The sequence below is a fragment of the Ciconia boyciana genome, chromosome 2 (assembly GCF_034638445.1).
Source record: "Ciconia boyciana chromosome 2, ASM3463844v1, whole genome shotgun sequence".
Taxonomy (NCBI): Eukaryota; Metazoa; Chordata; class Aves; order Ciconiiformes; family Ciconiidae; genus Ciconia; species Ciconia boyciana.
In genome coordinates this window covers 35,946,102-35,972,828 of record NC_132935.1, presented here as the reverse complement: position 1 = coordinate 35,972,828, position 26,727 = coordinate 35,946,102, and the positions used below count along the sequence as shown (strand labels likewise).

General features: G+C 39.4%; 1 protein-coding gene across 2 annotated transcripts; it reads left to right on the top strand.

The window, feature by feature from the left end:
- The first annotated feature begins 329 nt into the window (after positions 1-329).
- On the top strand, positions 330-25,646 carry TERF1 (telomeric repeat binding factor 1). 2 transcript variants are annotated; one of them, XM_072852348.1, is made up of 10 exons: positions 330-609; positions 4,203-4,298; positions 6,499-6,629; positions 7,300-7,386; positions 8,755-8,904; positions 12,548-12,654; positions 13,742-13,807; positions 13,899-13,942; positions 15,037-15,101; positions 24,246-25,646. In XM_072852348.1, the coding sequence occupies exons 1-10, from the start codon at positions 330-332 to the stop codon at positions 24,402-24,404; spliced, it is 1,185 nt and encodes a 394-aa protein (XP_072708449.1). In that variant the 3' UTR covers positions 24,405-25,646. The 2 variants fall into 2 exon arrangements, with proteins under 2 accessions (XP_072708449.1, XP_072708450.1); XM_072852349.1 differs by lacking the exon at positions 8,755-8,904 and having other exon boundaries at positions 405-609.
- Positions 25,647-26,727: the final 1,081 nt, after the last annotated feature.

Sequence of the window (26,727 nt, the reverse complement as noted above, 5' to 3'; positions counted from 1 at the left end):
TTCCTATGAGGGGACAGGGTGCGGTGAGCCGCTTACACCGCGTGGGCTACGTCACATCGCTTACTCAGTTCGAGGTAAAGGGGATGCCCTGCAAAGGGGCTCCCACGGGCCGACGAGGCGGTGCCGGACACGCCCCGGCGCGGGGCTCGCTCTCCGGGGCCCGCCCGCACCAGGCAGCCCTCCCTCCGCCGAGGTAGTGCAGACGTCACCGCCACGCCCAGTCCAGGCTCCGCCTCTCCCCCGAGGACTTTAACTGAGAGGACTGGGGCGGCCCCGCCCCCCCGGCGGAGGTGACGGCAGCCAGCGTCGGGAGGAAGCGGCCGCGCTGAATGGCTGCCGCGCGGGAAGGGGCGGGGCTGAGGGAGCGCGAGCCGGACCGTTGGCGGGGGCGGGGCCGGCAGCCTTTGGCGCGACGGTTGAACATGGCCGGGGTGGCCGGGAGCTCTCCGGGAGAGGTGGGCGGGGGCGGCCGGGCCTGTTCGCCCCCGCCGGCTGAGGTGGAAGCCGTGGCCGCGGACTGGATGTTGGAGTTCGCCTGCTACTGCCTGTGCCGGCGCTTCAGGGAGGGGTGCGCGGCGGAGTTCCAGCGGTGGAGGGACGTGGCGCAGGGTGAGGGGCGCGGCCGTTGTCCGGGTTGTGAGGGTGCGGGCACCTGTGGCTCTCAAGCAGCTGCGGCTGCTCTGAAGGCAGCGTGTCCCTGCAAAGTGTGAGGGGCAGCTTTGTCTAGCACGCTAAAGAGTCTTTAGCACACTAAGAGTGCTTCTGCGCTTATTTCTTGTTCCGTGGAAGCACGTTTTATACGTGCGTTTAGCCGCTTAATGATCGTGGTTGCTAGCGTTGAGGAGGTTTTTGGGGCTTTTCAGGGCTTCAGAAGATTCCCAGAATGATACAGGGTAGTCTGTTGAAGCGATTTAACAGTATTGGCAACGTTTGCACATGGTGGAAATAAAACAACGCAGGCTGATTTTTTTTTATTATTATTTTTTTAATCCGCTGGTGTTTGAGTTTAGCATGCAATAGTAGCTCTGCTGGAGTATTGTAAGATAATGACAGTTTTGGGGAATTTTGCTGTTTTAGTTAAATGAGACTAGGGAGGGAAGCAAACTGAACTGTTACAATAAAACAGTGGTTTCTGAGGGGTTGGGGGTAAGGTCTTTTAGACAATTAGGTGAATACAAGCATTGGTGTTAATCTTTCATCTTGATTCTATGAAGCTTGAATGTATATTATGGTTGCCTATATACCACCAGCAGTTACTAAAGCTGAGGCCTCAGATATTGAGAGTTCAAGACTACTGAAAACTTGAAGAGGATTTAGCGAAGAGAGGCAAATGTGGTAAAAACCAGAGCAAAATTATTTAAATACACTGAGTTCCTTGAATTTATATTTAGGGTTATGGTAGAAGACTAGAAGTATTTCATGAAACTGTAGTCTAGCAGACAAAGGTGGAATGAAGTCTGGTGACTGGATTTTGAATGGGAAAACACGTATTTAAAATGATAAATACTTAACAGTAAGAGTAGTTAACAGCTGGAAGCAAATGTCTAAGTCTCAGATAAATTTGATGGATTTATGATGGTTTTTATGTTAGAAATAATTTTCCTGAAGATACCAGGTTAGAGCTTTTGGGGATTTTTTGTGTGTGTTCTTGACTTAAATAAATGTGATAGTATGACTTGTTTAAACTTTTGCAAAGAATGGAATACAATAGCATGTGGAATGATTAGTAAAGCAATTGATATAAGAAATTGTAAGAGTTAAGAAATCTAAAGATAACATAATGAAGTACATTGAATGGGAGGCTGCTAGATTAAATTATTAATGGTGTGTCTCTGTGTTTGGCCTTGGGACTGTACCTCAGTGGGAGAATTGTACTGGTATTTCATGAAGACATAGGTGGGAAGCAGAGACACTATCAACACAGATGCAGACTGGAATATCTCCTGAGGAGAACAGGAAGATTTTGAGGACCATGTTAGGAGAAACAATTAAATTGTACAGAATGCAAGGTCACGTGGAACTGGGAACTAATAGCAAATTTGGGATTTGTTCCTGCTCTGTTCAGCAACAGAGGAAAGAGTTGGGCATATTGATGTGGTAAGATTACAAAGTCAGAAGTGTAAAAGTCTATGGAGAAAGCTAAGCACAGTCGTAAGATTGCATTAGAAAAGTGGGTGTGGGGTTTTTTATAGAAATACAGAACTATTACTCTTGCATATGTCAAAGTGAGTCCCTACTGAAAAAATGATTGGCTGTCAACAAGAAGGTCAATTCAAACTGAAGCAAGTACAGGAAGGTAGGAGGGCTAAGGGAACAAGACAAGCTATTTTATTAGGAGATAAATAATATTTCTGTATAGCTCAGTACACTGCCAAGTAGAAATAGGTAGGTTACCTGGGATTAAGGATTTAAAGACAGCATGGCAAGGTTAACATGCCTTGCCTACCTTATCCTGCCTTGACAGGATATTATGGTCTATATACCTGAACTAGCTTGTGTAGGTATCTACATGGCAAGGAACTGGATTTCTAGAATTTCTAATGAAAGGCTAAGATGAGAAATACATTTGAGTGGTCACAGGGAGGAAAGCAATTTATGATTGAGGGCACTCTTAACAAACGAATTAATAGAGAAACGGCCTTGGGGGTGGGGAGGGAGAACAGTCTGGAAAAGATTACTAAGTCTATGTCTCTTTCTGTTTATCTGCATTACTTGTGAGTAATTGCTGCTAAGGACCTGGTGTCCACACAGTAAACATTTCAAGGTTTCTTTTTCTTTGGAATAGCTCTCAAGGAATTCAATTTGTGTACTCAAGACTGCTCCCTTGTAGGAACCAAGCACAGAAAGTTTGCTTTAAAATGCACCCCTGCTCATCGGAATTAAAGCACTAATGTAGGTACACCTTAAAAGAACAGAGAAAGCTGAAGGATCTCAAGCTGCTTGCCAAGATGAGCCCTTTTGTTCTGTGGAATCGTTCAGCTACAGTATTCTGCCTACTTCTAAAATTTCCAAGCTATGGCTCCATCTTCAGGGCATGATGATGGTGCTTGTCTCTGTCATTGAACTCAAACTCTTTCTGAAATTGAACTCTGTTATCTACTATGGAAGATGCATGAATTTGTGATTATAACGGGCACTTCACTGCTGTTCTAAGCAATGTTCTTTTTTTACTTCCTATTTTTGCTATAGGAATTAAAAGCTTTTGTATCACGTGTCCTCACTGAAGCAGTTGTAAATGTGTTCTTCCAAGCCCAAATGATAAAGTCGTGCTTGGTGTTAGCTTAGGTAATCGGGGCTATTTAATTACTTTGTAATTTCATGCTTATCCATTGTTCATAGGAGATGATCACTCTTGGAAGTACTCAGTCTACTTGCTTATTAGTGTAAAACAATGTGTTATGTGCTCTAGTGGTGCAGTTGCAAACTTGGGGTCCCCTGCTCCAGAATCCTGGCTTTTGCTAGGCTGACACCGAAATGTGTATATAAACACTTCCTGAACTAGGATGTTCAGTCTGCAGCTTAGGCAAGTCACTTGACACATTCTTCAGTTTTCATTTTGAATGTTTCTGTATTATGCTGTGAAGGCTAATTACTGTATCCAGCACATTAAAATATGAAGTTCACAGTAACCAGCATGATGGAAATAATCTCATGGTAGCTCCCATTCTAAAATATATAATAATCCTTGTGACCTTCCAACCTTGCAAGGAGGATTTCCCTTGTAGATTTACATTTCTGACTAAGCTCTCCTTGTAGCTTTTACTGCTTTTGGTCTGTCGGTTGCTATAGCAACATGTAAGTATTACCAGTCTGCATGTGGCTCATGTTTTGTGGGCATTCCACAGAAATGTTCCCTGGAGCAGACAGTTGTCTTTCCTAGTAAGCTACTGAGCAAAACAAAACTTCATTTATTTATGTAAGATACTGTGGTCTTCTAATTTGAAGAATATAAGCCTGTGATGCATCTTACCACTTCTAAGTTACTGTTGTAAACTGCAAGAGGGATAGGTTTTCTGCTCAAATTCTTAAATATCATTTCAGTTCTTCTAAAATGGAAGAACATTAACTAAATGTGCTTCATCGGTTTCCTAATGAATTAGAAATTTAGTAGATTATTCAAGTCTGATAACACAGTGTCTAGTATATTTCTAGCCACACTGTGGCAGTGCTGGAGCAAAACTAACTTAACTTTTCTTTTCCAGCTCTTATTAATGGCCTGTCCCAAATACCGACACATCAGAAAAAAACAGTGTATCTCTGTCAGCTTTTGATAAGAATTGCAAAAGGAAAAAACCTTGGTAAATACTCTGATTCTTTTTTTTTTTCCACTTGTTTAAATTGATTTGCATGAACTTGCACAGAGGTGTATTAGGTATGCTTTCACATAGCCTTTACTGTACATATATATAAATAAAATGACTGAACTCTGCATTTTGGACTGTTTGTATTCCACATGCGACTGAGCTGTATGCAGAACCAGTGTTATTCTGTGCTAACTGATTTAGCTGCCTTGAGTTTGAATGACTACATGCTTCTTAAATTATAGGTCTTTTTGTCAGTGTAGCATCAACAAAAGAAATATTCTGGAAACGATTGACTAGCTCTTAGTGAGCAATATTTACAAGTTTAAAGCACAGAATCTGCGTTTCTTTCTGCACATGTAACTCTAAAGGTTAAAGTAGGACAGACAGTAGGAATAACAATATGGATGAAAAGGATGACTGGCCTTGTTTCTTACAGAAGGCTGTAAGACTTTCAGCTGGCAGCAGGTCCTTGGGACTCTTATTCACTACCATGTCTCCTGTTCAGCTGTAGTCACAACTTACTGGTTTAGCCAAGCTGATTTTGCTTCCATGCTCAAGTTTCTGGAAGACTTAACTTTTTTGCTGCAAGTTTTCACTGCTTGATAAAACTCATTGGAATTTAAGGACTTCAAAAGCAGTCTTGCCAGCATGAGCATGGAAGAAAAAAGTGTATTCTAGCCTAGCAGTGCCACAAAGGCTTGGTTTTTTTAAAATGAAATTTCTTATGTTCCTTGTTGGGTAATAACACTCTTCTTGATTTTAGTTCAACTTGAGAATCAAATCCTAATATTTAAAATAGTTCTTCATATACAAATTAAGAACTTTTCTGATAATGCTTTAAAATTATATTATTGTATATAACAGTTGGGAATATGACTTCAGTGTGTGGGTTTTTATCTATCAGTGTAGCGAATGACCTGTGTGGTGAGGAAGATTGGATGTGCTTAGTAGATATTACATCAGATGTAGTTGCACAGTGTACATGGAAAGCTAATATATGTTGTGGTAGCTTTCCTAATTCTTTTCCAATTATTAAAATATTTAGTCTGTGCAGAGCCTTAAAACAGAGCAGGCTGTTTCAGATGCCAGTTCTTCGAGTTAAATGCTTTGTTTTTACAATATTAAAATAAACTTAATATGAAATGTCATATTACTTGATTGAAACAATAATTAGAGAAACACAGAAGTGTTATATTTTTTAATGTGTATATATACATATAATACTATTTAAATTTTCAGTGTTTATCTTTTACTGTAGTGGGTATCAAATATTCTTTATTTTTCCAGTATTGCTTAAATTGTTTACCTTCTGTCTGAAAAACTTACTGTGAGGAATAAGGTGATATTGAGAGAGATTCTGCTATGATGTCATATAAAATGAAGGAATAAGTGAGGCTGTAGTTCAGTGAACATCTTGAGCTAAGCTGGTAGTGCCATGGAGGAAGAAAAGCAGTCTTGTGCACCTGCCAGCTCCTACTGCATCTGTTATGTTGGCACACTCACTTGTGCAGATGTGCAGTGACCAGACTGGGAAACTGTTTCTAGAGTGTTGAGGGGATGGTTATTTGGTTGAGCTAGATTTCTGCCAGAACTGGTCACTGATTCTGCTTGCTGGGGGTTTGCACAAACCTTGGTGTTGGCACAGCGGTGCAATGACAGGGGAGGTTGCTTCTGCTTTTTCAGTGACGCTCCTAGGTTAAGCTGTTTGAATTTCCCTTTCAGTTTAACCCCTTCAAATATAACAAAAAGTTAAGATGTAAAAGTTAAGACTCAGGAAAAAAAACTTAGGGTGGTGGTTATATTACAAAATTAACAATATCAATAACAAATGTTTTGATATCTGATGCTGAGCTTAATGTAAGAGTATTATTAATTCCAGCCCAAACACATGATGTTAAACTTAGTACTATTGCAAGTGGCATTTTAAGTGAACAATAATTAGCAGACACATTATCTCCCTTAAAAATGCAACAGTAATGTTACTAGCAAGGGTGGGAAGAACCAGTCTCTCTGAAAAGAGGGCAGTTACTTCGGGTCTCTTAAACACACCTGAAGAGAGACACTAAAAATTACTTGAGGAAAAATGAACTGAAATTATGTATAGTACATATTACTTTATTGTGCATAAATAATGTAATACATTTACCTTTATCCTTTAAGTTTTTTAAATACCTTTTTTCCTCCCCCCCCCAAGAATGCCATTTTGAAAATGATCAAAGAATTTCACCTTTGGAATCTGCTTTGTCTTTCTGGACTTTACTTGAAAGGGAAGAAATTAAACTGGAAAAACTTCATGAAGATATTCGTCGCTTGATTCAAATTCAGGTCTGTGACTTATTCAAAATGCTGCAGGATGCTACCTATTCTGCTACAGCAGGGCTCCTTTTACAAAAAGCTTGCGCTATTAGCAGGCTGAGCTGAATTTTCTAAGTTTGTTGTGTTTTCAAGTAGAGTAAATAGATCTGTACAGGGGACCTTTTCTTATCTAAATTGGTTCCTGTTTGTCCCAGTTCAAAATTGTTTCAAAAGCTGCCAATCTGAAAAAAATCAGATATCAATTGAGAGATCAATTTCAAAACACTAGTAGCTTAAGCTTTAAAGTATATTATGAATAGCTTTTTTTTTCTTAAAAATAATTCTTTGTATTAGAAAACTTTTGATTTCAAAGAGAAACATGTAAAAACATGTTGACAGCTACTGGGACTGTGAAAGTCTTTCAGGGAAAGATGAAAGCAAACTTAGTTGGTAAGTATGGGACATTTTGCATCAGTGAGGGTCCTCTTAAATGCCTGATGGAGAGGTTTTAGGCCTTTATACATGAGGTTTAATATTACTTCAGAACTAACTGTTATAACTAGATAATTCTTGGTAACCCTTAAATATATAATCCTCTGGACTTTGGAAGTCTTAGAAAACTGTAAAAGTGTGACTTCTCTTGTTTTTTTCTGAATCTTAGGTGAAATGTATTTCAGCATATCTTGTATATTTGTTGTAGATTATAGCAGTCCATATGGAAAACGCATATTTCAAGGAGGCTGCTGAAGTTCTTGAAAGGCTATTTACAGACTCGGAATCAGATCAGGTAGTAACTTGCTTAACTCATTAAGCTCTCTCATTTTCAGAGGGGAAGAGGAGAATAGGTTTCCAAAGCTAGCAAATGCTACCTGCATAGCTTCATCCTAATTACTGCCTACATGGTCACTTACACAGCCATGGCACTTGTAAATACAAAAGGAAACTTGTGGCTAGGGGATTGATAGAAATAATGGGTGATTTGGGGGAGTAAAATGCTTCTAGCAGCAGTTGTCCTTCACTGTGGGCAGCATCAGTCTGAACTTCATCCCCTTTCCCACTTCATATGAGGAGTGAGGTGTCACTACAGAATCTAGGAATTTGACATTGCTGTTTTCTCAGAGTAAGGACAGTATATACATGCTAGTAGAGACATAGTAACTCCCTAATAATCAGTCTGCAGACTTTCTGAACCATTGCAGTGCACTCTCTTTATCATCTCTGTTGATTAGTGTTCTACATACTGAAGCATCACAGGGAAGGAAAGCTCATTAGTATCTGTAGTATAGAGTGGATATTATTTATTATGCCTCTATCTGGAAAAGATAACGTGTGTCAGGCCACCTCCTGGTTTGATGTTGACTGCATTGTTCAGAAAGATGCAAGTTCGAGTGCATATGTCTTTAAAATAATAGCTAGTGCACACACCTGTATTTGCTGGGGTGGAGAAAAGACAAAAGAAGGACTGCAGGCAAAAAGAAAAAAAGGCAGAAATGCTCCCTCTATGTTCCTCTGGTATATTAGGACACATGTTCTATGTAAATAGTAGCATGTGGATAACTTATTCTTCAGATACACTCTTCAGAAGATTCAGATGTTCGGAAAGTGTAGGCTGTGGTAATAGTATTCAAATTCATAAAGAAGAGTGCAACCTGTACATGGAAGTTAATTCTTGGGCTATATTGATCTCTGTAAGATTCAGAGTGGTTAGTAGACAAAATGTGAAGTTGCGATTACCAGTATCAATGTGTCCTTAATGCTACTGTACTAAATAGTCCTTTTCCTGGACAATGTAAACCCTTTTCAATGGCAGCCTTTTTGAGGCAGCAAATGAGAAAAGAGAAACCAGTAATGAGTGGCCTTTTCTGGGTGTTTTTGCTCCATTGACAACCCTGCTTTTAGTGTTATTCATAAAGGGAATGAAAATGATGATCTCTAGAAAGTTACACTTAACCATTTACTGAGCACGTAAACTCAACTCCTGGTATTATGCCTAGTTAACTTTAGAACCCTTTCAAACTGTAGCATGAAGTTCTATAGGCATATTCAGAAAACTATATAATCATCACGTTTAGCTTTGTGTATGTCCTGTTTAGCATAGATGCCAAATTTACTACAGGATATATTTTTGTGTTGTATAAAGCTGTGCTTTTCTTAGCCTTTAAGGGTGAAGCTGGCAACTGTAATTAAAAGCAAGGATCCATATGTTCCCCTTCTCCAAAGCTTCAGTTACAATCTTTTGATAAGTAAAATCAAGTCTTACATTGAACTTTTCATGAAAGAAAATGAAACTAACTTCTTAATACAGGTATGTCAAAACTATTTTCAAAACTTATTTAAAGAGGTACCTGATAAGATTAAATAGACTTATACTTAAAAGGGAGTTGTTTAGACAATAGTCAGTTATTGTATTAGATGAAAAGGAAGCTTTATCTTCCTTTGGATTGTCTTTTTAGTTAAAAAAAAAAAAAGGTTGACTATATGTTTAGGAGAAAGATACTAGGAGTAAGACTCCTCTAAAATATCTTTTCTAAATGTTTTTTCCACAACTGTTTTGATTAGAAAAATAGGAAAAAGGCATAATTAAAGCAAGGTCTGTCATTAGTGTATGTTTAAGAGAACCAGTTCTGATCTGAGACTCATTAAAATATAACGTAGCTATATATTTAATGTTTATTTTGTTTAAGTCTATATGACTTCTCATACTAAAACTAAAAGATCAAGACCTGTGAATTTGGCTAAAAGCTTTAGGAATGTCAGAGGAGTTAGGAGGTAGAAAACTGCTTTTTTCCTGTAAATAAAAAAGCTCCTTACAAACCGTCTTGCTCAAAAGTGGTTTAAAATTGGCAAGAACAACATTCCTCCTGTAGCTCATCTTCAGGAGGATTGTAAAGAATTTCTCTTATGTTTCGTTCCTATAAAAGAATATTGGATTACTCAATTACAAAAGCACAAACATCTAAAGGTAATAAGAAGCAAATTTTAAATAAACAAACCTGAAGTTCCTCTGGGGTTTTCATTTTCTTACCAGAAAGAGAGACTAGAGAACTTATTAAATGGACTCAAAATATAATAAAATATCTTTTAACGGTTTCACTCGGCTGTCAGTTTTCAAGTTTATTTTTCAAGGCTATTTCTTTGAGTCTAAAAGGAGATGGAGTTTTGGAGGTGTCTGAGAAGGCCCAGAACTCCATACTAGCATACCTAGGCCCTCTGTGTTGCACTGCCACTGCCTGCACATCCATCCTACTGTCTGCACCAGTGTTGCAAATCTTACTTCTAAAACCTTTACTTTGGACTGAGTTACTCTGGGACATAGAGGAGGCAACTTTGTGAAGAGTTCCCACTTCTGCTGTGCAATACATGTAACTGTTTCCCAGCAGTGTACCCTGCATTCTCTACAGAAAAACATTCTATAGCTTTAACTGTTAATCTCTCTTCTCTTTTTTTCTGGTGCCATATGTAGAAGTATGATCATAGAATAGTTTGGGTTGGAAGGGACCTTTAAAGGTCATCTAGTCCAACCCCCCTGCAATGAGCAGGGACATCTTCAACCAGATCAGGTTGCCCAGAGCCCTGTCCAACCTGACCTTGAATGTTTCCAGGAATGGGGCATCCACTACCTCTCTGGGTAACCTGTTCTAGTGTTTCACCACCCTCATAGTGAAGAATTTCTCCCTTGTATCTAGTCTAAATCTACCCTCTCTTAGTTTAAAACCATTACCCCTTGTAATGATTTCAGCTGTAAGTTTTCAAAATACTGTCTCTTTTACAGTGGTTGGTGGTAGCAAAACACGTGTGAAAGCAAGGACATGTTTCCATACAGATAAATGGGTAGACAGGATTTAGTTAAAAAAAAGAGTTTAAATCCACTATATTTAAAGGCCCTTGTAAAAAGTCCCTCTCCAGCTTTCTTGTAGGCCCCCTTCAGGTACTGGAAGGCTGCTATAAGGTCTCCCTGCAGCCTTCTCTTCTCCAGGCTGAACAACCCCAACTCTCAGCCTTTCTTCATAGGGGGGGTGTTCCATCCCTCTGATCATTTTTGTGGCCCTCCTCTGGACCTGCTCCAACAGGTCCATGTCTTTCCTGTGCTGAGGGCTCCAGGGCTGGATGCAGTACTCCGGGTGGGGTCTCACCAGAGCAGAGTAGAAGGGCAGAATCGCCTCCCTTGACCTGCTGGCCATGCTTCTTTTGATGCAGCCCAGGATACGGTTCGCCTTGAGGGCTGCGAGTGCACATTGCCGGCTCATGTCTAGCTTTTCATCCACCATAAGGTGGTCTACGTTGCTAGACTGTTTTGTAGGCTGCTTTTTCTAGGTTATTGTCTAGCTTGGAGTCTACAAGATTGCAGCTCCTACTGTTGAGGAAGTTCTTGCGCTTCAAGAAACTCTTATAGGTTAGCTGCTCTAAGAGCAGTCTGCATTACAAGGAAAAAGGACCTATACCAAGAAAGCATTGATCTAAATATTTCGTAATTTTTCTTTATAACTTTCATTTTCTCTTTTGAAAGAATTATTTTTAGGGACAAGTACAATTTGAAAGCTACTATTAACTTTTAAAATACAATATAGTGGATTTAAACTTTTTTTTAACTAAATCCTTTCTACCCGTTTATCTGTATGGAAACAGGTCCTTGCTTTCACACGTGTTTTGCTACCATCAACCGCTGTAAAAGAGCCAGTATTTTGAAAACTTACAGCTGAAAGATGTGGTAGTTTGGGTAGCTATGAAATTTCTGACAGTAAAACATTTTCTTCTGTGATTGGAAGTATTCTGTGACCAGAATACCTTCCAGTATTTTCGTGGATGAATGAGTGAAATAGAGAATGTTTTTATATTATCTGACTCTTATAAATGTTGAGAGATTCTGCAAGCTACTGTGAAGGACAGGTTAAGATTTCAAGAAGACTGAAAATTGGATGGATGATGGAAAATTAACAGGAGGCAAAAGCCCTGAAAGAAGAAATGGATTAAAAGTGGGAACAACAGGCTAAGCAGAAAAAGAATTAATATTGGGCCTATAGTGAATCTGTCAACTTTGAATCATTTTGATATTTGAGTGTTGTAAAACAGATCACCTTTTGGGATGTATAGACAGTGTTGGATGGAAGATTGTTGGCTTTGCTTGGTAATGATGGTGCACAACCAGAATTTTTTTAGGCTTTGGGCAGTAAGTATATCTTAAGATGCTAGAGAAGAAAGTTGATAGCAAAGTGGCAAGAATGACCTCATGTGGACTAAGTGATTTTTTTTTTTGAAGGTGTTATTTATTGTAGCAAGTAAGTGGGAGGAATCTAGGGAAAAGTACAAATCTTACGATCCTCTGGATGTTTCTGTAAAGAGTAATGAATTATTTCTTCCTCCTCTTGGGAATGGAGGAGAAATAATTTTAGTTTGTGGCTGAAAGTTTAGGCAGAATGTTACAAAATTCTTTTGCTAATACAGGAAAGGTTACATTACAAGCCTAAAGTCTGATTAGACATGCATCTTTTGAAAGTGTTATAGGTGTGCTTGATCCTGCCATGCGCTACAGAACTAAATCACAAGTTTTGTGAGCACTTTCAGTTTTCAGTTTCTAATCTAGTTATAAAAACCAGACTTTGGAGTATTTTGATAGTATTTGCAGTCTTAGTTAATCTCTGCAATGTATTTCACACATCTATATGTTCACTTATGCAAGTATTTGTTGTATTTCTGTGTGTCCATATAAATATCACTTGTGGCTATGACTAAAATTTCTCTTGAGTTATTAGCTGATAAAGATCTTGATGAATTTCAACTTAACACCCTACAGTTGTTTTGAAACTACTTATTTTAATGGTAGTACCTCTGAAGGGTCTGTGAAATAAGTACTGTTAGTCCTAATAGAGAGTACACATTAATCTTAGTATAAACTACTATCTAGGTACTGGCTGGCTTTAATTTTAAAGTATCAATTCCATTTCTCACAGGCAGCCACAAAACAGGTAGACTCTAAAGGATTGGGAGCAATAGCATTGCAAAACAAAACTGTGGATGTCAATGAAAACAACAAAAGGAATTTGGAAACAAAACAAAGGTTTGTATTAAGCATTATACTGCTGAGGGGCATGCTTGGACAGTAACTTGAAACTTGTAGAACTAAGAGTAGGTAGAAGGAAAGATGTTAAATTCCAAACTGCTGTCCAATAGAAAATTAACTACAAGCACATTCTGTATTTTTAAGTTTTGGCTTTCCTATGGTTGTTACTTTTGGCATTTACATCAAATAGCTTGGCATTAAGTTTAAGTACTTGTTGAAGATGCACATTTTTCAGTTTGAACAGCTGTCAGTCTTGTATAACAATAAAAACATAGAAATACTTCACTTTTTTTTTTCCCTTATGCTCCTTGTAGTCCTGCCCTCCTAATTTCAGGCTATAGGTCATCCTGAGAAGAAAGAGGATAGGGAAAGGGAATTAGTCTATTACTTTTTTCTTACAGCTAAACACAAGATTCTCTTACTTAGTGATACTAGTGTGATGGGAAATAGTTATGTTGCTTCATGATTCTGGCAATGTGAACCCTCAAAACAATTACATGCTTTTCTAAGAAATGCTGGTGGAACTTGAAGCCCAGTTCCTTTCCCCCCTTCTTTGACTTTATTTTGAAAAATACTAATATTCTAGATTTACCACCACTTGTTTTTCATGGAGAATAAATTGTAGTCCTTTGTTGGGATAGAGCTTGTATTTCTGCAGTTTTATACTTGGAATTCTTGGCATTGTTTAGTTAAGGAAATTGACTGATGCAGATAGAGTATACAGGAAGACAAGTCATAAGATTTTTTTTTTAGGACAGCTTCTGACATAATTACATCTGAGAGCTATGATGAAAGACTTAATCAAAAAACCTATGGAAACAATTCCTAGATTGTGAAGAAGGTATGAAAAAATAGATGTGCGAAGTGCCTCATGTCTTCAACTTAAATGTGTAATGTCTTGTGTATTTCTCCTCCAGGTATAGGGAGGCAAGGTTTGAGGGTTAATGGATTGAAGCAGTTAGTGTTTTTATGCCACTGTTTCTGTAGAGAAATCTTGTGATTTTCTTTCTTTCAAATATTGTTGAATCACATAAATGGTAAGTTGCTGCCTAGGAAATGATTTTTTTGTTTGTTTTTTTTAAAGATCAATGAAAGACCAACAAAGTATTACAAATCAGTCACCTGGAGACATAAAAAACCCCACAGTAAGGTAAAAATTATTTTTTTGTTGTAGTTGCTCCTTGTCATAGACATTTCATGACTTTCTATGTATTTTTACTTCAGTTCTGTGTTCCTTGCAGGCCTCATTCAGGACGGAAACGCAGAGTGAACCGTGTTCTTCAGAGTGAGTACTAGCTTATTTTTACACTTTCAAAACACAGTCATGTCAAACACCTCCCCCCCCCCCCCCCCAATAAATGTGTTGGTGGTTTGATAACTGCTATCCAATGTGATAGGATTAATATAAAAATTATTATGGCAAAAAAACCCTCCCAATTGTTGTGTGTGGCTTCTGCCCAAATGCAGATTTGGTGCTTGCCACATTTGGGAAACTATGAAATGGCTTAAGGTTCTCTGCCAACTCATTTTGCAAAATCATTCACTATTTTCTGGTTCGCTTGGGTTTTTGTTTGCTTGTTTGCTGTACTGGGATTTATGGTATTCTGTGCAAAAAGAAAGCTGCCAGAGGAGTACTGAAACTTGTCGCTTTCTGACTTCTGATCTAGATAACTTTGGGGAGGAAGGAACTAAAGAAGTTGGCTGATGGGAGAAACAAGTTATAGTGTAAAATGCACAAAGTTAGGATGTTTGTGCATCTTCCTGGTATTACTTTTTTAAAACTTACAACATGGGTTATATAATATTTATAAGTAGGTTCTGAAAACCATTAGCACTGTCATACTACAAAGAGATGACATTATAGCCTCTGCATGTGGCCATGTTGTACTTGGAAGGACAAACTCTTAAGACACCTTGGATGCCTGCCACAGTTAGAACCTGACCCATGTTCTGTGGAAATGATGCAACCTGTATACAAAGTATCATAGCTCTGATCCCTGGTTAGTTTCCATTCTCTCTATGTAAAATGAGAGCAGTATGTATAGTAAAAATGTTTTTACTAAAGTGAAATAATGTTTCATTTCTGTATCAATTGTTACCTAATTGTTTAAAATATAATTCTTCTGTGAGCTCTATTGCATAGAAAATATAGTGACTTTTTTGAACATACAATTTTATGAGTTCTTGGACTAAGGTGAGATTCATGTGTATACATATATAAAAGTATATTCATATATAAACAGACACTGAAATTTTCCCAGTCTGTCAAAGCATATCAAAATAGTATATATTCTTGTCTCGTGTAAATGGTAGAATTGCAAAACTTCTGCCTTAATGTTGACTCCTCATTGGTCTGGATGTATATTAACTGTCTTCTAGGTCTGAACAGCTTGCAAAATATGGAAAAACATGGAGATGCTTTGTCTTGTGGCCGAAGAAGACAGGTTCGTACCCGTTCTCTGTTCTAAATGGAGATAATTAATCTGCACTGCATATAAATTTTTTCCCAGCTTCATTTGACTCTGTCTCCAAAATGCCTGGGTTTAAGATTCTACACATTACTCAAGCTGTGCTACAGCTCCTGAAGCTCTTTTTTAAGATCTAATTCCTGTCTTTAAAAAAGAAAATTACTCTCTCTTTGTGCAGTCTCAAATATTGTTGCTAATGCTTATGAGCCTTTAATTTGCTGAAATATACTGTTACTAAAACTTAGTCTGAGTCTTTTTAAAACATGTGAAAAAATAAAAAATTCTTTCCACTGTTTGGATTAAAGAATTCAGGATGTCATTTGCCCATGAGAAACAAACATCAAAGACTTCTTGTTTTCCCATTAGAAGGTTAAGATTTAGCAAATTTGTAACGCAATCTATTGCTGATATGAGGTGAAAACATATATTTACTTGGGAAACTATTCTAGTAATGCTACATTTCAAATAGTCCTTTGCATTCTTTTCATGGGTAAGCCTACTTCATTGAATTACTTTATAATAATTCTACTATGTTCACTAATGCTAGAATTCCCTATTGGTGGGAAGTACAGAAGTGTATGCCTTAATAGAAGGGAATTTGAAGTTGATTTGATGTTGAGGTAAACTGTTACAAACTGATTTTTGCTCATAGCCAATTTTCTTCATTTATCATGATAAAATGATAAACGCTTCTGAATGAAATTAATATTAAATAAATGTATTCCCATTGTTGAATTCCTCTTGAGAATATTTCTTAGGAAGCAATATGGAGACCTTCTGTTTAGATAACAGTGCAAGTTATCAACATCTATTTTGTGTGAGCTGTTTCATTTTTCTGATGTTCATGTTGACATTTCATTTTTCATATAACAGGGAAGGACAAGTCTGCTGATGTTTTTTCAGACTGTCCTTGAGGAGAGTTGTATTTATTGCTAGTTCTTTAAGCATTTGTAATGAAGTTGAAGTACTCGTTAAATCTTCAGTCACATGGTGTCCTCAAATTGGTTGAGGTCCTAATGAGAGCTCATCTATCCTTGGAGGTTAAGCCCCCTCTTACATATAAACAGTTTTTTACTTTCTTGCAAATCTCAGGAATAGTTAAATGACTGAGAGCTTCCGTAAAAACTGCAAATACAGCCAGTGCCCTAAAAAACCAAGATACTGGCCCTTAATGGATTTGCTTGTTACTTTATTCCAATTTATACTTGGATAGGTACCTTGCCAGCCAGTGGCTGGTAAGCATGCACGCTTCCATCAGTCTTGTTTTCAACATCAAGATTTAAACTAATTGGACCACAACTGACACAGAGCTAATGACAGCTTTATATTCACCTATTTTTATGTTGAGGTAGTCTGTTTTGGGGTCAACTACAAGCACTGTATCCTGGTCTACGTCTTGTGCACAGGTCTCGCTAGAAAAAAATAGATGTCGTGCTTAATTCTGTTGTTATAGTTCAACCTTAATTGAAATGTTAAGTCTAAAGTCATAGAAAACTACATCTGATAGTAGCAAAGAACTTATTGAAAAATTTATAAAAACTTGAAAGAGATTAAAATTCAGAGCTATGTTTCTTTAAACAGTTAGAAAATTAGGCATTTGCTGTCTGCCTGAAATTTATGCCATATTCCCTGCCAGTGAGACCTCTCATAAATATTGTATAGAAAGCAATTGTATTGGCCTTGTAAACAATAAATCTGCTCCTCTGCTTAATTATCTGGGTTATAAAATTGTCTGCATGCATGAAAGAATGCAGTGAATGTCAGAGCTGTTGACTTCTAGAACTTTCTTTTCCATGTAGTCCCTCTTTCAATGTTGGCATTGTTTGCTCTTGTTTTGTAAATGGCATTTCATTGCAATGGTTCAGTGCCCGTTTTCAGCCTTTCATTGCCATGTTTTCAGTTAGCTGCGTACAACAGTCTGCAGTGCTATTGAAAGGAAGTGTACTCTATTTTCTCATTCCTAAATTAGGGGATGCAAGTGTCACAGACTTTAGGGAACTGTTTGTACTCAACTTTATATCCTGTATGTGTATGGCAAGTCCTGTGAGTTGTCTAAAATCTGACTGACAGTTTGCTTAAATTAAAGAATGTGTCTGAAAATCTGGGGTTTCAGAATTTAGTCAGACCTGTATGGAAAAAAAAATGCCATATATTTAAACTCTGAGGAAAAAAATCAGAGAAGAGTCCCAGAACGTATAATCAAAGGAAGACAGGTTACTAGAGCAGAACTGACTCTAAGGAATAACAAGATCTTTAGATATACGAGGGTATGTCTACACAGTCTGTCTGGCAAACTCAAGCTTGCTTTGCTAGTGTTCTGAGCTAGCCAAATGTCACGTTGCTCTGGAGTAGGCGCTGTGATTATGTTAGCTCAAGCATAGTGCTGCATTATGTCTAGTGTCTCAACCAGTCTTCCTAGCCTGTAACAGTGCAATGCTAGAGCCTGCATAACTGCCATCCCAGTTATCAAACTGCACAGGCAGTTTCTTAGTGTGTGGGGGGGAGGCAAGTTACTGCTCTATATAGTTCCTCAGTGAAAAGAAAAAATGAGTCAGTCTCTAGTTTACCTGTAAGGCAGGCTCCTTGTTTATATGTTAAACTGAAGAAATTTATTTTTAAAAAAGCTCAATGTAAGCAATTTAAAAGCAAAACAAGCAAAACCCAACCCTTTTAACAGCAAATGTAATTATCATTACAACAAGTAACAAGGGTTGTGATTGTGTCTGTTGCTGGAAGTATTTGAATTATCTGGTGCTGTAGGTCAAGCATAACTGTGTTACTTGAATAAAGATTTTATTTAGGAAAGTTTTCTGGCATGCTCTGAAATGAGATGAACTAGATAGTTGCAATGGATTCTCTGGCCTTTTAATAATAGTAAAAAAAACAACATTCACTGCTAATGTTGCAAAAGATCTGTGGAACAGGAAGTATTGGAAAAAGGAAGTATTTTTGATAAAAGGTAGACTACTTTAGAGAAGTTTTACGTTTCTAACTGTTTAGAAACACAGCTGAACTACTACTACTCTTAATTCTTTCACTGGTTAGTGAGGTTTATCAGTGATCATAGTTTCTTGAAGAGGCACTGATAGTTCCATTAAGCTGGAATAAGTCCAACTTTCAGATGTGAAGTTTGATTTTCACATACCTCAGCTTGCAATTTGTGTAGGTGCCAAATTTTTGCATGTTGCAGAATAACCAGAATACAATTTTGATCAGGCTGAATGTTATCTAAGCTCCGACACCCCCATGTCTTTCACCTCTGACTGCTGCTGCCACTTCTAGCAGCTTAAAATTCAAGAGAAGGCGAGAACCGTGCAGAATAGCACACAAAACTGTCACCTGGCCCATCCCCAGTGCCTGAATCTTCATTGCTTTTAAGGGCGGAATCTTTTAAGGATCCCCAGAAGGGTTTCAACTCCCCAGGGGAGGAGAAGGTTGGTGGTTTTTTATTTTTATCTTCATGGATGAGGGATTTATCTGAACATCCTTGGACACGTGGACCTCTTGTGCCACTGGACCGTCATACTGGCTGGCCCTGGATTGTCCTGCTCAGCCACCCCTTGTGCACAAGCAGGGTGGTATGCATTTGTCTAATGACAGCAGCCATGAGATTTACATTTCCACTGGGTCCATTATTTGCAGAGTTAAGTGATGTTTGTTCCCCCGTGAATCTTGTAATTCATAGATTTCCTTTGTACTACTCATTTCTACTACTCGGCTTTATCAAGTTTAAATTTGTGTAAGTTGAGGCTATTCCTTTGCAACTGCATTTCCCTTTCTACCCAATTCTTCACAATTTTGAAAGTTCCAGTTGTGAAGGACTACTATAGCCTGATTCTCTCAGGTTCCCTCCTGCTTTATAGCCAACACCATTTATCCGTTTAATAGTCGGAAGAGATCTGTTACTTACAGGAGGAGGTCTTGTGCATACTCTGGTAAACCTCTTTTCATCCCCCAAAATACAAATTCTAGGCCTTCAGCTTCAGCCATTTACACCTCCTATTGCTCTTCGAATGTTCTATAAACATCTTTTTTTTTTTCTTTCCAATCCAGTTGTTCCAATCAACCTGAGGATTTATTAGCACAGGTAGGAGCATTAGCAAAGGATTGATTCCCCTATCACATAAGGTTTATATACATTTAATCTCAGGAATACTCACAACTCAACCAGCTCCTGCTGGCTACAAAACTGTTAAGGGATGTTAGAAGCAGCTGCCTCCTCCAGCAGCTCCAGCCCAGGACCCTCCTGCCTCCAGCGCTCGGGGTCCCTGCTGAGGCTGGAGGACGTGGCTGCTGCTTTCCCATTCATGGATTTGCCCAGGAGCGAAGCTGAGCACAAATCCTGAGACACATGGCACACACAGAGGACACTGATACAGCTGGTCACTGACTGCCATGGACAAGATGCTGTCCTCAACAGCACCCACACACAGTACCCCTGTAAGACATAAACCCTCCTCTTCTCTGTCTAGTAGAGGTGTAAGCTCAGTGGTGAAAGCATACACATGCCTCTCTAGGTTCACAGGCACACAAATGTTTGCAGATGCCCAAGTATGGGTACAGCCCCTCTGCCTACCTGGTACCCCTGCCTGTATCCTGGCCCTCCCACCTGCTTCATGGGTCCTTTACTTGCTGGCTGGTGCAGCTGGGTGCACTGAACACAAGCACTCACACACACATCCCATGGGGTCTCTATGTTCTGGTCGTACTCCAGTGTACACTGGCAAGATGTGTCCCTTTCAGGCAAAAGGTGAAATTTTCACTCATTCAAGGAGAAGAAGAAAAGGCAGAGGGGGCCTGAGCCACCTGGGTGTCAGCTCGCAGTCACTGCTGCCAGGCTGACCCTCCAGCCTGATGATAACTAGAGACTTGAAGGAAAAGCTACAAGACACACAAGGGCTCTTCCTGGTCACAATGTCTATCCTGAGCCCACTGTGCTGGTCAGGACTGTTAACATCAGCTCCTGAGGAAGCTCGTACTGGAGCTGGAGACAGGGAAGGGGAGGGGATAACTGGCAATCCAGGACCAAGCCTCCACCCCTCGCCCTTGCAGCCGAGTTAATGCTAATCCCCACCGGGGTGACTGCATGTGGCTTCAGCCCTGTCCTGAACCCAGCTTATTCATTCCATGTTCATACCATATTAATAGCTGAAACCAACCCAGACTTTCCCAACCAACCTCTCCTAAATTTTGCCAGGTACCAGAAGTACCAGACTTACCTTGACCAGACCAGAATTACAATTACCTCTCCCTCTTTTAGCTGTACCTTTCCAAGCAGTGGCAGGGAGCAGCCTGCGATTGTCCGGAACAGGACGTGTGAATCCCATTCAAAGCACCAGGTGGAATTAACCTGGAATTAACCTGGAAATAACCAGGAAATAACCTGGAAATAACCTGGAAAAATCATGGAAATAACCTGAATTACAATTTAGATCAGGTCAGAGCAGAAGCTGTTTATTGCTATGGCTATAGAAGAGGACAGGGAGCAGCAGAGTGACAGCCTCTGCTGATGTGCACGCTGCCCAACTGGGGCAGCTACAGAGTTCCTATAACTTTTACAACCAGTTTTTCACCAAAACTGTGTCAGGTAAGCAGCATATGGTACATAACAACAGTGAATGAAATTCGTCAGACGATGAGGCTCTGGACAGTATATCTTTTTACAAATAGTTCACTCCTTTGTCAATTAAATTGTTCTGACCGGCAAGACCATTAGTTGCAAATGCTTCTTAACTACTGAGGCCTGCAAAGGCCTATGAGACATTAACTATTTTGGTTTCACACACTGAACGTGAGTAATTGCAGTGCTTTTGATCACTTGCCTATGTAAATTTCATAGTGTTCTTATGAACAAAAATGCTGGCTTTTTTGCTATTTCAGAGCAGCTCCAAAATAAGTAAAGCACAGGCAATGGTTAAATGCAGAAATAAGAGAGCTTCTTGGTTGGATTTTCAGCAGTCATTTGCTCATGACATGCACCTAAACGCATGCAGATTTTGTAAAAGTCCGGTAACTAGTGATTTTTAATATGGAATCTGCTGGTGCTCACAGAAATACCAGCATGAGACCAGTGAAAATTGACCATTTGTCTCCTTTCATAACTTACTATGGTCCATGAGAGCATCAGGAGCAGCAGGACATCTCCAGTGCAAGAAGCAGAAGTGAACACAGAATCATAGGATGCTTTGGATTGGAAGGGACCTTTACAGGTCATCTAGTCCAACCCCCTGCAATGAGCAGGGACACCTTCAACTAGATCAGGTTGCTCAGAGCCCTGTCCAACCTGAGCTTGAATGTTTCCAGGGATGGGGCCTCCACTACCTCTCTGGGCAACCTGTTCCAGTGCTTCACCACCCTCATTGTAAAAAATTTCTTTCTTAAATCCAGTCTAAATCTGCCCTCCCTTAAAACCATTGCTCCTTGTCCTGTCACAACAGGCCTTGCTAAAAAGTCTGTCCCCGTCTTTCCTATAGGCCCCCTTTAAGTACTGGAAGGCTGCTATAAGGTCTCCCCGCAGCCTCCTCTTCTCCAGGCTGAACAACCCCAACTCTCTCAGCCTGTCCTCATAGGAGAGGTGTTCCATCCCTCTGATCATTTTCATGGCCCTCCTCTGGACCCGCTCCAGCAGGTCCTTGTCTTTCCTGTGCTGAGGGCTCCAGAGCTGGACGCAGCACTGCAGGTGGGGTCTCACCAGAGCAGAGTAGAGGGGCAGAATCACCTCCCTCGACCTGCTGGCCACGCTACTTTTGATGCAGCCCAGGACACGGTTCACCTTCTGGGCTGTGAGCGCACTTTGTCAGCTCATGTCCAGCTTTTTGTCCATCAGTACCCCCAAGTCCTTTTCTGCAGGGCTGCTCTCGATCACATCATCCCCCAGCCTGTATTGAAACCGAGGATTGCCCCGACCCAGGTGTAGGACCCTGCACTTGGCCTTGTTGAACCTCATGAGGTTCACATGGGCCCACTTCTCCAGCTTGGCCAGGTCCCTCTGGATGACATCCCGTGCTTCTGGCATGTCAACTGCACCACTCAGCTTGGTGTCATCTGCAAACTTGCTGAGGGTGCACTCGATCTCGCTGTCAATGTCAGTGATAAAAATATTGAACAGCACTGGTCCCAGTATGGACCCCTGAGGGACACCACTTGTCACCAACCTCCATCTGGACATTGAGCCATTGACCGCTACCCTCTGGATGCGACCATCCAGCCAATTCCTCATCCACTGAACAGTCCACCCACCAAATCCATATCTCTCCAATTTAGAGAGAAGGATGTTGTGGGGGACCGTGTCAAAGGCCTTACAGAAGTCCAGATAGATGACATCCATTGCTTTTCCCTTGTCCTCTGATGTGGTAACTCCCTCATAGAAAGCCACTAGGTTGGTCAGGCAGGACTTGCCCTTGGTGAAGCCATGCTGGCTGTCTCAAATCACCTCCCTGTCCTCCATGTGCCTTAGCATAGCTTCTAGGAGGATCTGTTCCATGATCTTCGCAGGCACAGAGGTGAGGCTGACAGGTCGGTAGTTCCCAGCGTCATCCTTTCTACCCTTTTTAAAGATGGGTGTAATGTTTCCCTTCTTCCAGTCACCAGGGACTTCACCTGACTGCCATGACTTTTCAGATATCATGGAGAGTGGCTTGGCGACTACATCAGCCAATTCCCTCAGGACTCTGGGATGCAACTCCTCAGGTCCCATAGACTGATAAATTCAATGGAACAGCTACACAATACAATTCTCTGTACATCTCAATCTCATTAACATTTTTAAGTTTACATTTTTTCTGTAAGTTAAGTCTTTACATGTCAGATTTTAGGGCATAAATTTAGAAAGAACATGCTATCAACCTGCAGTTTGAAATAGAAATTGATACTTATTTTTTAGAAATGGTTTTCCTAACACAGTTGTTTCAACTGGGGATCCTGTCCTGTATTTGCATAGATGATACGCAATTCAGTTTGCCTAAGGAGGTGTGCTGATCGTACATCAGTATGATTAGTTGTGTATTAAGCAAGCAACGGTTTGAAGACATTTACAGAGGATCGGATTCTAGCAGAATAAATTGTTTTAGAGTAATTTCATATTAAAGTTGCTAATTGCTATTCCAGAGTGAAAAAATTACTGTATGTAATACACCTATATTGAAAATGCAGTGGTTAAAAATAGGCGTGATAGGATATATAGGATCTGTAAACTTTTGTAATATATATGCATATATATAAAGCTACAATAAAAGAAAGCTGATACTCAGTTCTCCCTCACGCTTTACTGTAAAGGTAAGTTTTTAAAAATCAAGTCTTTTTCTTTTACTCTGTGTGCAGTCTTAAAATTGTTTGTATTGAGATATTTGTATTGAGAAGCAACTAAGGAAGAACTGGTACACTGGAGAATTTCATTGGAAGGGATTGCTTACAGATGTATAACTGCAAGTAATTTTCTCTCCTTTTATGAGAGAAATGTCATCCCCTAAAGATTAAAAAGCTCGTAGGTCATGCTAGTGAGACTTAAGTAGTGGGCTCAACATATGGCCAAAACCAAATGCATAGCTGGTACCTGAGGATATGGCTGATCTTACTTTCACAAGCAATATGTATCATTTTGCTTCTCTCAGCATTTTAAATATTGGGATTTGTTTTTTCTAAGCACACTGAAATTCCTTTGTTATTGGTAAATAGTGTCTTGATTGTCAGTCCCTAGGTTAATGTGTCACAAAATGCTTTCTCTTCTGTGATGCATACTAGGATCAATCAAGGTTTGTCTTGGCTCAATTAGCTAATAAAGTACAATTTTGGAAAGCATGTTTTGAATGAAGGAAAACTTTGCCCAGTGTTTTTTTTCTTTTCTCTTCCTCCTGTAACTTGTGAACGTTGAAGCATGTGGTTCTCATTTCAGGTGATGTCTGCTACTGTGTTGTAACACTTGACTTGGTAACCTTTGTTGTTGTATTTAGTGTCAAGTTATGGTGCTCAAAAGAAATCAAAATGACCCTACTGACCCTCAGACATCTGTAATAACTAGAGAGGTGTATAAAAACTTGCTTTTATGTTTTCTATAAGCTTAGCTCTTACATTAATACCTTTCTCTGTTCATATATCCGGTATTTGTCTCTGTTCTTCCCCTAGCGATGGACTTACAAAGAAGACTTGGCACTGAAATCAGGAGTAAGGGAGTTTGGAGTGGGTAACTGGGCTAAAATTTTGCTCCATGGTGACTTCAACAACCGAACTAGTGTCATGTTAAAAGACCGGTGGAGAACACTGTGCAGGATCGAACAAGGCTAATTTGGACTACAGGAATCAACTCTTCTTGACCTTTCCCTGCATAAGGACCTAGTCTAGCTTTTCAGAATAATAACTTATTTTAGTCTTAGAGTTTCCAGCACTGTTGCTGTCTTAAAACATGAAACAGAATAGTAATAAGTATAAAACGTTCATGTAAGCTCACTTGCTTGGGCAATGATGACTTAAATATAAAGCCTGGCATTTTATCTACATCAATAGATGACCTAATTTCTGAAATGTAGAAATGCTTGCAGTGATTTAAGAAAGGTCAGTTAGGTACATAGGGGTATTAAATGACTGGCAACATGTTTAGCTTGATAGAGGCTAATACAGAGTAAAGTGTTCTGTATTGTTAAAGGGTTGTAACTCTAGTCAGATTCAGCTTTTCATTTTACTTCCTGCCGTATAACCTGTTCTAATCTGATTTGCTTCACTTTGAAATTTTGGTCAGACTTGTCATCTCTGTCAGTAAGTTACACCAAAACATACATATGTATTGGTATTGCTAATTTGACAAACCATTTCCTTTTTTTGCAGTTAAAAATGTGATACTCCATGTAATTTTATATTTATAAGCAGTAAAGGTGCTGCTTGGTGCTCCTTTTTTTTTTTTTAAGAATTAAGCTTAAGTCCTAGGTGGACAGTTATTTTGAATTATTTTGTAGATTGGCATAATAGCACTTTTTATCTCACAGAAGAGATGGAAAACATATGGAAAGTTAACAGTATGATACTAGCTCTTAACATCTCTTGATTATCTTGTGCCACCTACCTTGTCTTGAGAAGTGGCTTCTTCTAGACCAGCAGGAAAGGGAAAGCTCAAAAATGAATGCCCAAAGTGGGGCTCAGTAACAAGTCTATACTGGCACTGATAGCACAGCTCATGAGACATGTTTCATCCGTGCTCTCCCTGTCTCTGTCTGCGGTGATAGCAAGCAAAGATACGCTCTGATGGGGTAACCATCCAGGTGTCAGTTGGTCACTGTAAATGTCCTGCTCATGAGAGACTGTAACAGACAGATGATAGTACTACGCCGTCTCTCTTCATTCAGATTGTGTGGAAAAGAGTTCCACAACCTCAGAAAACCCATACTTTCCACTGTCGCACTGGTATGAATCTAGTGACTTGAACTAACATATCACAGCATTCTTTTAAAAGTGAAACCTCTTCAGATGTTTTCTGTACCTTTGTCCTTGGATAAGGTTTTTATTTTACAGGAACAATTTTACAAGGAAAAGTATCTGTCCAAACACAAAATAAACCTCTCTGAGATATTTTTCCTGGCTACAAAGGAAGAGATATATTCTTGAAGGCTGAAATGTTCCGGAAGTATTAAGATAATCTCTCTGCTTTCTGTTTTGGAGGCCTGCTTCCATTAAGATAAAATGGTAAAGTACAGTTACAAAGGTTTGTTTCACACTTTTATTGCTGGACCACTGCCAGATCACCTTCCTCATTCTTGCCACCAGACGCCACGGTTTCTTCTTGCAGCTGCTAGAAACAGCGGCAAGCAGTAGTCTTTAGGTTCCATAGAGATGCTGCATGTCTTTACAGTAAATTTTCGCAACCTTAAGGCATAATTTATTTTTAGCAAACAATGTGAATTTCAAAATCTTGATAAAATACAGGCTTTGTCCTTCAGCAAGGAATGCTAGAGCAGCTGTAAGCCAACAATTCAAAAAGTCATAGCAGGTATGAGACAAGTGAGAAAGCGCAGTATGCAGCCTCTTTAATGCTGTAACAATAATTCAAGGCAAGTAATAGGTAGCAAAACAAGGATTTGAGCTACCTGCATAGGAGTCTTGTGAATGCTCTAATATTGCAGGTTTCTATGTTAATCATTGTACATAAGCAGTTTTAACTAGTAATAAGTAATTTTTTTTAATGTTAGCCAAGGCTTTAGTCACGAAGTCTTGTTTAGGTTCGTCTGCCATAAAGTTCACACTGTGTATTAGTGACATGAAGTGCTGAGCAAGACTACTTCCTTAACAATGCTGACTAGTCATACATCTTTATGAAGGAGGCTGAACATGAAAATTGCAATGCAGAGGAATTATCCACTTGTATTATAAACAACTGTCTAGATGATATTGGGAAGTAACAAAGGATCTAAACTGAAATCCGGTTTTAGCTCTCAAACTTTCATTTTTATTCACCCTTGCTATTTAATGACAACAGTAACTATTCTCAGACTTGAGAATGTTTGGCTGGCTCACTACTGAGTAGGAGCAGTGCCTGTAGACAGGACTGTGGCCAGTAAAGAACGAGAACTTTAGGAAAAGCAGCTACTACGGTTAGAAACTTTCGCTCTTTAATTATAAA

What these genes read in the sequence shown, in the direction of transcription:
- TERF1 (XM_072852348.1), top strand. Translation starts at nt 330, where the DNA reads ATGGCTGCCGCGCGGGAAGGGGCGGGGCTGAGGGAGCGCGAGCCGGAC. An exon ending in TGCAAAAGGAAAAAACCTTG is followed by an intron (nt 4,299 to 6,498) that starts GTAAATACTCTG and finishes CCCCCCCCCAAG; the next exon opens with AATGCCATTTTGAAAATGAT. An exon ending in CAGACTCGGAATCAGATCAG is followed by an intron (nt 7,387 to 8,754) that starts GTAGTAACTTGC and finishes TGCTTTTCTTAG; the next exon opens with CCTTTAAGGGTGAAGCTGGC.